Source organism: Chiloscyllium punctatum, chromosome 9, assembly GCF_047496795.1.
Source record: "Chiloscyllium punctatum isolate Juve2018m chromosome 9, sChiPun1.3, whole genome shotgun sequence".
Classification (NCBI taxonomy): domain Eukaryota; kingdom Metazoa; phylum Chordata; class Chondrichthyes; order Orectolobiformes; family Hemiscylliidae; genus Chiloscyllium; species Chiloscyllium punctatum.
The window spans coordinates 98,587,706-98,600,358 of record NC_092747.1 but is presented as its reverse complement, the minus strand read 5'-3'; the positions used below and the strand labels follow the sequence as shown (position 1 = coordinate 98,600,358).

Genomic DNA, 12,653 nt, shown 5'->3' with positions numbered 1-12,653 from the left:
AGGTCACCCCTCAGCCTCCGACGCTCCAGGGAAAACAGCCCCAGTCTGTTCAGCCTCTCCCTATAGCTCAAATCCTCCAACCCTGGCAACATCCTTGTAAATCTTTTCTGAACGCTTTCAAGTTTCACAACATCTTTCCGATAGGAAGGAGACCAGAATTGCACGCAATATTCCAACAGTGGCCCAACAAATATCCTGTACAGCCGCAACATGACCTCCCAACTCCTGTACTCAATATTCTGACCAATAAAGGAAAGCATACCAAATGCCTTCTTCACTATTCTATCTACCTGCGACCCCACTTTCAAGGAGCTATGAACCTGCACTCCAAGAACATAGAACAGTACAGCACAGAACAGGCCCTTCAGCCCACGATGTTGTACCGACCACTGATCCTCATGTATGCACCCTCAAATTTCTGTGATTATATGCATGTCCAGTAGTCTCTTAAACACCCCCAATGACCTTGCTTCCACAACTGCTGGTGGCAACGCATTCCATGATCTCACAACTCTGTAAAGAACTCACCTCTGATATCCCCTCTATACTTTCCTCCAACCAGCTTAAAACTATGACTCCGCGTGTTAGTCATTTCTGCCCCGGGAAATAGTCTCTGGCTATTGACGCTATCTATGCCTCTCATTATCTTGTATACCTTAATTAGGTCCCCTCTCCTCCTCCTTTTCTCCAATGAAAAAAGTCTGAGCTCAGTCAACCTCTCTTCATAAGAGAAGCCCTCCAGTCCAGGCAGCATCCTGATAAACCTCCTCTGAACTCTCTCCAAAGCATCCACATCTTTCTTATAATAGGGCGACTTGAACTGGACGCAGTATTCCAAGTGTGGTCTAACCAAAGTTTTATAGAGCTGCAACAAGATCTCACGATTCTTAAACTCAATCCCCCTGTTAATGAAAGCCAAAACACCATATGCTTTCTTAACAACCCTGTCCACTTGGGTGGCCATTTTAAGGGATCGATGTACCTGCACACCAAGATCCCTCTGTTCCTCCACACTGCCAAGAATCCTATCCTTAATATTTTGCTTCTACTACCACTCGCTGTCTTCTGTTGGCCAGCCAATTCTGTATCCAGACAGCTAAGTTCCCCTGTATCCCATTCCTCCTGACCTTCTGAATAAGCCTACCATGGGGAACCTTATCAAATGCCTTGCTGAAGTCCATATACACCACATCCACAGCTCGACCCTCATCAACTTTTCTAGTCACATCCTCAAAGAACTCGATAAGTTTTGTGAGGCATGACCTGCCCCTCACAAAGCCGTGTTGACTGCATTTAATCAAGCCATGCTCTTCCAGATGGTCATAGATCCTATCCCTCCGAATCCTTTCTAACACCTTGCAGACGACAGACGTGAGACTTGCTGGTCTGTAATTGCCGGGGATTTCCCTATTTCCTTTCTTGAACAGAGGAATTACAGTTGCCTCTCTCCAGTCCTCATGTACGACTCCAGTGGAGAGCGAGGATGCAAAGATCTTTGCAAGTGGCGAAGCAATTGCATTTCTCATTTCCCAAAGCAGCCGAGGACAAATCTGGTCCGGGCCTGGCGACTTGTCAATCTTAATGTTTGACAAAATTTTCAGCACATCAGCTTCCTCTATCTCTATCCATTCCAGCATGCACACCTGCTCTTCAAAGGTTTCATTCACTACAAAGTTTGTTTCTTTCATAAAGACAGAAGCAAAAAACTCATTTAGGGCTTCCCCTACCTCCTCAGAATCCACACACAAATTCCCTATGCTATCCCTGATCGACCCTACTCTTTCTTTGACCATTCTCTTATTCCTCACATAAATGTAAAATCCCTTTGCGTTCTCCCTAATCCGTTCTGCCAAGCCTTTCTCGTGCCCCCTCCTGGCTCTCCTCAGACAATTTTTGAGCTCCTTCCTCGCCTGCCTGTAATCCTCTAGAGCTGAGCTTGACCCTAGCTTCCTCCACTTTATCTAAGCTACCTTTTTCCTTTTGACGAGAAGTTCTACCGCTCTCGTGATCCAAGGTTCATTTATCTTCCCACTTCTTGTCTGTCTCAGAGGGACATATTTATTCATCACTTGCAACAACTTTTCCTTAAACAGTCTCCACATGTCTGTAGTGCCTTTACCATGGAGCAATTGCTCCCAATCCATGCTTCCTACCTCATGTCTAATCGCATCATAGTTTCCTCTTCCCCAATTAAATATCCTCCCATTTTGCCTAAACCTCTCCTTCTCCATAGCTATGTAGAATGTGAGGCAGTTGTGGTCACGATCTCCAAAATGCTCTCCCACCACAGGATCTGATACCGGCCCCGGCTCGTTTCCAAGCACCATGTCTAGAATGGCCTCTCCCCTCGGCAGCCTGTCAATGTACTGAGTTAGGAAACCCTTCTGAACACACCTTACAAAAACAGCTCCATTCAAATCTTCTGCTCGAAGGAGGTTCCAATCAATATCGGGAAAGTTAAAGTCACCCATTACAACAACCCTACTACGTCCACACTTTTCCAAAATCTGCTGACCTATGCTTTCTTCCATCTCCCTGCTGCTATTGGGGGGCCTGTAGTAAACCCCTAACGAGGTGACTGCTCCCTTGCTGTTCCTAATTTCCACCCATACTGACTCAGTAGGCAGATCTTCCTCGACAATGGAAACTTCTGGAGCTATGATACCCTCTCTGATTAGTAGTGCTACACCCCCTCCTCTTCCCCACCGCCCCCCCCCCCCCAATTCTTTTTAAATGCTCTAAACCCTGGAACATCCAGCAACCATTCCTGCCCCTGAGAAACCCATGTCTCTGTTATAGCCACAACATCATAGCACCAGGTACTGATCCTGCTCTAAGTTCATCACTTTTATTTCTGACACTCCTTGTGTTAAAGCAAACATTTTAACTGATCCCTTGGTTCCTTCCCAGGAAATTCCTTCCCACTAGCTGGTCTACCTCTTGTTATTGCCTCATCTGCATCAACTCTCACCTCTGGTATACAGTTCAGGTTCCCACCCCCCGCCATACTAGTTTAAACCTTCTCGAACTACTCGAGAAAACCTTCCACTCCAAGGTCTCTTTGTTCAGCAACACTCCCTAGGACCTTACCATTAAGTGTATAAGTCCTGCTAAGATTTGCTTTCCCAAAATACAGCACCTCGCATTTATCTGAATTAAACCCCATCTGCCACTTCTCAGCACATTGGCCCATCTGGTCCAGATCCTGCTGTAATCTGAGGTAATCCTCTTCGCTGTTCACTACACCTCCAATTTTGGTGTCATCTGCAAACTTACTAACTGTGCCTCTTATGCTCGCATCCAAATCATTTATGTAAATGACAAAAAGTAGAGGGCCCAGCACCAATCCTTGTAGCACTCCACTGGTCACAGGCCTCCAGTCTGAAAAACAACCCTCTACCACCACCCTCTGTCTTCTACCTTTGGGCCAGTTCTGTATCCAAATGGCTAGTTCTCCCTTTATTCCATGAGATCTAACCTTGCTAATCAGTCTCCCATGGGGAACCTTGTCAAATGCCTTACTGAAGTCCATATAGAACACATCTACTGCTCTGTCCTCAATCTTCTTTGTTACTTCTTCAAAAAACTCAATCAAGTTTGAGAGACATGATTTTCCACGCACAAAGCCACGTTGACTATTCCTAAACAGTCGTTGCCTTTCCAAATACACTTACATCCTGTCCCTCACGATTCCCTCCAACAACTTACCCACCACGGAGGTCAGGCTCACTGGTCTATAGTTCCCTGGCTTGTCTTTACTGCCCTTCTTAAACAGTGCCATCACATTTGCCAACCTCCAGTCTTTCAGCACCTCACCTGTGACCATCGATGATACAAATATCTCAGCAAGAGGCCCAGCAATCACTTCTCTAGCTTCCCACAGAGTTCTCAGGTACACCTGATTAGGTCCTGTGGATTTATCCACCTTTAACCGTATCAAGACATCTAGCACTTCCTCCTCTATAATCTGGATATTTTTCAAGAGGTCACCATCTATTTCCCTACAGTCTATATCTTCCATATCTTTTTCCATAGTAAATACTGATGCAAAATATTCATTTTGTATCTCCCCCATTTTCTGTGGCTCCACACAAAGGCCGCTTTGCTGATCTTTGAGGGGCCCTATTCTCTCCCTAGTTACGCTTTTGTCCTTAATATATTTGTAAAAACCCTTTGAATTCTCCTTAATTCTATTAGCCAACGCTATCTCATGTCCCCTTTTTGCTCTCCTGATTTCCCTCTTAAGTATACTCCTGCTTCCTTCATACTCCAAGGATTCAATCCTGTCTATACCTGACATATGCTTCCTTCTTTTTCTTAACCAACCCTCAATTTCTTTAGTCATCCAGCATTCCCTATACCTTCCAGCCCTTCCTTTCACCCTGACAGGAATATACTTTCTCTGGATCCTTATTATCTCATTTCTGAAGGCTTTCCATTTTCCAGCTGTCCCTTTACCTGCGAACATCTGCCTCCAATCAGCTTTCAAAAGTTCTTGCCTAATACCGTCAAAATTAGCCTTTCTCCAATTTAGAACTTCAATTTTTAGATCTGGTCTATCCTTTTCCATCACTATTTTAAAATGAATAGAATTATGGTCACTGGCCCCAAAATGCTCCCCCACTGACACCTCAGTCACCTGCCCTGCCTTATTTCCCAAGAGCAGGTCAAGTTTTGCACCTTCTCTTGTAGGTACATCCACATACTGAATCAGAAAATTGCCTTGTACGCACTTAATAAATTCCTCTTCAACTAAACCTTTAATACTATGGCAGTCCCAGTCGATGTTTGGAAAGTTAAAATCCTTGACCATAACTCCCCTATTATTCTTACAGATAGCTGAGATCTCCTTACAAGTTTGTTTCTCAATTTCCCTCTGACTATTAGGGGGTCCATAATACAACCCCAGTAAGGTGATCATCCCTTTCTTATTTCTTAGTTCCACCCAACTCACTTTCCTGGATGTATTTCCGGAAATATCCTCCCTCAAACAGCTGTAATGCTAACCCTCATCAAAAATGCCACTCCCCCTCCTCGCTTGCCTCCCTTTCTATCCTTCCTGTAGCATCCCACCTTTTGGCATTTGGGCCACAGCCTTACGATTGCAGCACTTGAGGTGCTAATCCAGACATCTTTGAAATGGGTCAAGGGTTTTTACCTCAATTAACTTTACAAGCATGAGTTTTAGACCTTAACCACACTCCATTTGGAAAAAAATTCTTCACATCCCCCTTTACTCTTTCTACCAATCACTTTAAATTACACTTCTTATAATCACCAATCTCTCTCCAGAAGTAAATAGGCCCTTTATATCTATTCCATTCCAGGGCCCTCAATTTTGTACATCTTAACCAAATCCCTTCTCAAGTCTTCTCTGTTGAAACTAATTTCTCCTCATAGCTTCATTTTCCAGTCCTGGCAGCACCCTCAAAAATCTCGTCTGCATTACATCTATTCAGTAATGAGCTGACCAGAATTGCGTATAGTACTCAGATTATGGCCCAATGAATAAACATAACCTCCTGGTCTTTTATGCTAGTTAAAGGAAAGAATTCTACTTACATCCTTAACCATTTAAATCAACTCATCCTACTACCTTCAGGGATCTAGAGACATTTATCCCAAGGTACCTTACTGTCTACAACTCTGTATTCTCCCATTAATTGTGCATTCATTTGCCATATTCGACCTCTGCAAATGTATTACCTTGTCATGCTTTGATATTTGATCGATGGACATGGCTGTCGCCCGCTGAGCCTGCATTTGCTGCTCACCTCTAATGGCTCCTAAGCGGAGTGGTCAGACAAAGCCATTGCAGATGACAGTTGAGTCAACCAATGGGCTGCAAGTAGAGTTACATGTGGCCAGGCCAGATAAGAATAGAAGTTTTCCTTCCTGAATGGGCATTAATGAGCAAAATGACAATTTAGACCAATCAACAATGATTACATGGTTGATATTAGGGAAGCTCTTTATTTCAGATTCTCGTCACTGAATTAAAATATATTCATCAGATACAATGGAATTTGAACCTACTGCTCCCAAAGTATTATGCTAGATCTTTGGATTACTAACACAATAATGTTACCACCATGTCACCACTTTTCCCAACTTCTCCCAATGAATTCCATTGCCATTTGACCCAAGTCCAGCTCTAAACATTGCTTCGTTGGTATGCCCTTCAAGCATACCAACTTCCTGCACTTCACTATCCATTAAAAATACTAAGACATCACATTCTAACCTCAAATAGGCTGCTTTCAAGAGGCTCAAGGTCTCATCCTTCTTACATCTATGGGCCTAGCCCTATGTTCTGACAGTCTAACGCAGAGGCCCATTTCCTTCAACTTCCTGAGCTGATCCATCAAATGTAATTCCAGCCTTGATCTTTCCCAGTCACTACTGCACTAGAATGAAACCCCAGGAAAACCGCTCCTTCCCAGCCAGGACCCATCACACATTCCCAACAGTTTCTGGGAAACATAAGATTAGGAAACTGCATGTATTCAAATAACTTCAAAATAGCAAGGTCATTATAATCCAACTTTCAAATTCAAACTTCTTGCAGAGTATTCAGAATTTTATAAAATTTAAACTAAAAAACTAACTACACAAAATAATTATGTTTTAAATCTTAAAAATGAGATTACATGGACATGCATACAGCAGAATAATGCACACAAGAAGAGTGAGATGAATAGAAAGTGCATGTGAAAAGTATGCAAGAATTACACATAAAGGAAAAGAGGGAAATTAAACTGGATAAATTAACAAAAGACAGTTATGGAAAAGAGATATAAATTTGCTTTCATTGGTTTCTGTGAATGATGAGCTAATTCATGTTCCATAAACAGTCAATTATTCTAACTTATTAAATAATATCCTATTTATTCAAAGTTGATAAATATTTTGCTCAATAGATTAGCCAAAAAGTAACTTCAGCAGAAGAGAAAGGTTGAGGGCAACATGTTGGTCAGCAAAGTTAGAAAGACAAGAAGAGATGCTAGGCTTGAGTTAAAAGACTGCATGAATTGTGTCAGGAGAAGATAACGAACAGAAGGATGGAATTTTTATGCTGCTATGTGAGCAGATAGTGTGATGAGTCAATCTCAATAGTGAGGATTCAAGGATAAATAAATTATTAACAGCAGAAGACTTCAGAACTGAAATATAATTCAAGAAAGTTTTGGTAAAATAAACAAGAGGCTGCGATGGGAAGTACTGGAGAGGAGCATCACCAATCAGATAGCAACACATTTTCAATTATCCTGTGCAGGTGTGGAAGAAGTGTTGCAAACCCAAAAAGAATTGCTAAAGAATACAACTAATTGGCAAAGGCAAGTTAAGTATTCTTCAATCCATTAACTTTAGAAGAACAATATTATTCAGAAAATCATGCAACTGAAAAAAATTCCAAAGAGAATTGTAAGGTGAAAAAACTACATAATGAGATTCAACAGAATGATACTTAAACATGATCTTGGTCCATCACATCCATATAGCCTTCAACAGGCAAGTCACAATTGATTCACTACATATCACACATCACACAATAAGCACAGGTCTAAGTATTGTTTAAAAACAAGGCACACATTTAAAGAAAGGCAGTTATTTTACATCTTCAGTAAAGTTGTACTACATCGGAAAATTCACAATGAAATTTATGCACTTATCAAAAGCAACTTTAATTTGAATGTTTTTCTGGATAAATGCAAAATGTGTTCACAATTTGCTCAAAATAAAGCATACTCAGAAAATAAGCTTGTCAGGAATGCATATGACTTACTTGAAACAAACTGTTGAAATTTAATGGAATTCATGGTCATGAAATCAATAAAGCAAAAGCTGACTGCACAACACTGAATGTACTAAACTAGTACCTCTCTTTTGACTTTTACTTGACAAAACTCAATTAGATAGATGCAAACCTCAATCTGCAATTTTTGAACTGTCCAGTCCACAACTCATCTGCAATCTTGCAATACAGAAGTGCCAATATTAGCAAAGAAATCCCTATAGCATGCAGAAAAGATACCTGCAATTGTATTGTGGGTAACAAGCCAGAAGTAATATGGCTTGCTTGAGAAAATCTTAATTAACAGCACATGTGCTATCGTTTAGAAACACCATTGTGTTGCTTGATTCCATTAACCCGTAAGCTGCCATGTGTGAACAATTTGTGAGTTCAGATATTCCTTTGACTAAATGTTTTATAATAAATGGCTTTAGAGCATGCAAGCAGACTTTAATTTCTTGGATGTTAGAATAAATGAATTCATTGGCAAATGGAAATTAGTCGCAAAAATATAATAAATGCATATTTTGCAAGACTTCAAAAAATGTAAATTAACTATATTAATTGTATCTATAGCCAATTTAAAGAATATTCAGATTCAGATTGTTTTTATTAAAACAAAAATCAAATCATTTTTAGAATAAGATGTGGCCAAACATAGTTGAATTGCATTATAAGCATTTTTACTTTAACTGAATTTAAACCATTAAAAATACTTTGTAAACTTTACCAATCCTGCCTTGAATATTGGCACAGGTTAATAGCACAAGCTATAGATTATGAAACACCCATCAAGTGTTAATTGCAAAGCTGCTGGCATTGATTTTCATTACTTCTATTTAAATTTTCTGGATTGCACCTTTTCTTCCCTTTTAAATCCTCAGAACACAGGCCAAAAGGGACCATTCTGCAAATAGGATTCCACTGCAGACAAAGGTTGCACTTATGACAGGAAAGTACTGCTTTAATAATGCATTTATCAAGGCTTTTCCTCTTCTAATACCATCAATAAAGATGTGGTGTGACTAGCAGTACTGTCACAGTACATGTGACATGATACTGGTCTTGGGAAAGAAGAGGATCAAGAGAACAGGAAGGAAGGGATACACTGCCACTTATTTAAAAAGCATTAAGCCCTTTTTAACCTATTAGCAATAACCCGTGTCATTTATAATTCAAATACTGAACCCCCAATTTTCTCACCAATTAGCAATGTTCTGCACTAGAATTCTGGAGCAAACAAATTAAACAGGAGTGTGGCTGGCAAATTAAGAATTTTACTTGGATTTGTATTATGCCAGAGACTCAGTTATCTTTAAGACTGAACAGTATTCTCCCCACCTCTTACATTCCAAATATCTTCAAAACAAATTTTCTGCATTCTACATCTTGCATAACTGTTAAATGAGATTCTGCATGAAAGTAGTCTGTATCAGACAATTCCAAGCATTATAAAAAGGTGCTGCACAATTAATCAATAAATTAATTGGCTAACTGATCAAATATATATTTCAAAAGTTATATTTAGCCTCAATATAGCCAGCATCATTATCACTGATAAAATATAGGACAACATCGGAACATGAAACGTGCAGAAAAATATTCAACACGTGTCCTCTGATAATTACTAAATGTCTGAACTTGACCAAGTAATTTTCACTAATGACCTGATATTTTTTTCTTTATCTTACAAAGCAATGACAGAAATTACTTGGTTAAATATTGCATTAGTTTGCTGCAGCTTAATTCTGTGCCTTAGTTTATTTGTTTTCTACAAGCCCTTTGAAGAGAATTCTGCCCTTCCTATCAAAGGACTTCTGCCTTCTAAAAGATAGCCTTTAAAATGAGTGCACTTATTGCACGAGAACTAAATAAACTGCAGCATCATGTCAATTATAACAGTTAAAAGACTAAAAGATACAAGCGAGTAAATTTTAATTAGTGCAGATTTTAGTAAATAGTGTGAAGCAGTGCTCACAGACAGCAAAGGGGTTAAATTGCCATAACAGGCTTTTCATCATTGGCACCGTTACTTACATCAACAGGGACCAGAAGGCTCTTGCCCAGGTGTTGGTTAAAAGAGAGGCACCAGGCTTCAGTGTAACCATTCATGTTGGGAACATACTTCTTTACAGTCTCATCATTCAGTCTCAGCCATACACCATCATCATTATGGATCTATGGGAAACAAGCAACAAAACGAGCCATGCCCTCCTGTAACTGCCCCAGAGCTGAAAAGGACAATGAGGCTCCAGACTAGAGAGAAGGTGGGCATCAGACACTAGATTTTAACCTTTAAATGCATTGAAGATAGCAATTTTTTTTCACAAATAGCAAAATGATCAGTGAAACAAAGCAGGAGTCCAATTTTTCATTCAGCACGGAAACTCTAACAGCAAAAGCTAATCTTACTTCTGCTTAAACTGGCCTAAATATAAAAACAGAAATAAACCACAAGAACTGTAACATGTACACCGAAGCCAGTAACGACAGTATGAAGGTGGCCCATGGAAATAAATTCCAATTCACACGAATTACACTATGCACTCTGGCAGCTATTGTAAACTGTTCTCACTGCTAACATAAGTTGAAGTTATTCAGTTGTAAGGTACAGCTTCTTTGCCGAATATACAAAATTCTAAGACCCCACAATCTATATTTGCTTCCAATGATCCAAAAACGTGTGACTAGATGCCTAACTTTGGGCCCCACAATTTTAAACTAATTTGAATAAAAGGCTTTTCCTTTTTAACCTTCAGATTAAACAGAATATCAATGGTTTATCAATTCCCAATCCAGCCAGAAATAAGTCTTACATTGAAGTAACATAAATGCAATAAAGGCTTCACTTCATTGAGGAGTCCAATTTCTTGTCACAGTGCTCTGTTTTTCACCTGTGCACATCACTGTCAATATCAAGACATACCATTTGTATTTGGCATTTATTTTAATACAATGCAAATCTTTCAAGTCAAAGAGTCTTTTCTCGACAACACTGTAACCAGTGTACTAGATGGCGAGAATTTATATTTGCAATATTGGAAATAGTCTGAAGGCTGACAAAAACAAAGAGCTTCCATTCTGGATGAGTGATTATTTTTAAGAGACCTTGCCTACAGACAAAGAAAGCAAATGATTAGCTTTTGCACTTTCAAGAACCATATAATTTTACAGTACAGGAGGAAGCCATTCGATCCATCGTGTCTGTAATGGTTCCTCAAAGTAGTACCCAGCTAATCTCATTCTCCAGCCTTACCTCAACAGCCGACATTGATCACATTCGAGCATATATCTGCTCTGCTTTGGAACCTGCCTCCACCACACTCCCAGGCAGCACATTCCAAATCCTAATAACTCTGAATAAAGAACCTTCTCATAATCTTGCTCCTAGTTCACTTGCTGACAATCTTGAAATTGTGACCCCCAGTTACTATCATACCAAGTTTTGGACCCTGTCAAATTGTTCATAATTTTGAACACCTCAATTAAGCCACTTCTTAATCTTCTCTACCCTAAGAAGCCCAATTTCTTGTATCAAAATTCCCTCATTCCTTGCACCATTCTAGTAAATCTCCTTTGCACTCCAGGGATTTAACATCCTTCCTTAAATAAGACATCCAGTACTCCAAATGTAGTCTGACCAATGATTTTAGTGTTGCAGCATCACTTCCTTGCTTTTACACTTGGGTTTATTTATAAACCCAAGAATCCAATCAGCTTTCTTGACAACAGTTTCAACCTGTCTGGCTGTCTTCAGAAAATTATGCATGTGAACATCAAGGTTCCTCTGCTCCTGTTCTCTCCTTAAATTTGCACTATTGTACCAATTCATCTAAACTCAGTTACATAGTGACTTTCTTTACTGACTGCATAAACAGACAGGGATTTGATACTACTGAGGTAAACACTTTTCAGAACTTTAAATTTTGTATCACATTATACATAATTCTGATATATGTTAAAATATCTTGTGATATTATTAGGCCTGTATACAGGAAATTCTTAAAAGATGCCCACTTGCAGCACTTCCAGACTGCAGCCTCAAAGTTACCTGCATGTGTGTCAAAGCAAATCAAAAATGAAACTGCATATACAATCTAACTATTGCTGCAAAATGTACTGAAGCTTGTGATATATAGACTGCTCACTTGATTATACTATTGCTAACAAATGTTTAAACTCTAAAAATACTTTCCCCCACATTTATGCAGACTTTTTCATTCCTCCTCTACAAAACCTCCTCAAGTAACGTTCTTTACCTCATCATTGAAAGTGATGGTTCCATTGACCTTCACTATGCCTATCTGCTCACTCTGGAGAGAGGGATGGCTACGTATACGAAGCCCTGCACTGTCCTTTGTCACAAATTTGCGGACCTGAGAGAAGCAAGGAAACAGTAAAGACAAAGAAATAAGAAAAAAGCTTTTCAGATTAAAAGCAATAGATTAAACAGGTAAATTAAACAGTTGAGAATTAAAAGCTGACACTGACAGAGCAGAATTTATTTGGTTCAAGTAAGTGTTAGAGGAAATCGGCTAATTCTGTTATTCAGGTTAAAAAAAAGTTTAAAGCCACAATTTTACTTTATATTTGAGATCTCGAAAGGTGAACAAATGCCCTAGCAGATTAAAAACCTATAGTGCTTTAAATTGCATGTAGTAGTCGTCATCAAAATTTGGTAAATTCATACAGACAGGAATCCAACGACAAGTCTTTCTGCTATAATATGCATTTTGTTAATGTGAATTCACTGCAACACGATTGACGGATTAGGGATACTATTTCATACATTTAAAATGTGTGCTGGCGGTAATGTGATTACATCGCCAACACTAAGTGCTGTTTCTAAAGTACGATT

At 39.5% G+C, this 12,653-nt stretch overlaps 1 protein-coding gene across 16 annotated transcripts in view; it reads right to left on the bottom strand.

Moving 5' to 3' along the window:
* mycbp2 (MYC binding protein 2) overlaps positions 1-12,653 on the bottom strand; it is a 253,347-nt gene that overhangs the window by 80,778 nt on the left and 159,916 nt on the right. For 12 of the 16 annotated variants that reach the window (XM_072577934.1, XM_072577936.1, XM_072577938.1 and 9 more), the window contains 2 exons: positions 12,055-12,171; positions 9,833-9,973 (listed from right to left, as the gene is read on the bottom strand). The exons of 2 other annotated variants lie outside the window; for them this stretch is intronic. In XM_072577934.1, coding sequence (XP_072434035.1) covers positions 9,833-9,973; positions 12,055-12,171 — 258 coding nt within the window. The remainder of the gene's footprint in view (positions 1-9,832; positions 9,974-12,054; positions 12,172-12,653) is intronic. 2 more of the 16 variants (XM_072577947.1, XM_072577945.1) reach the window with 2 other exon arrangements.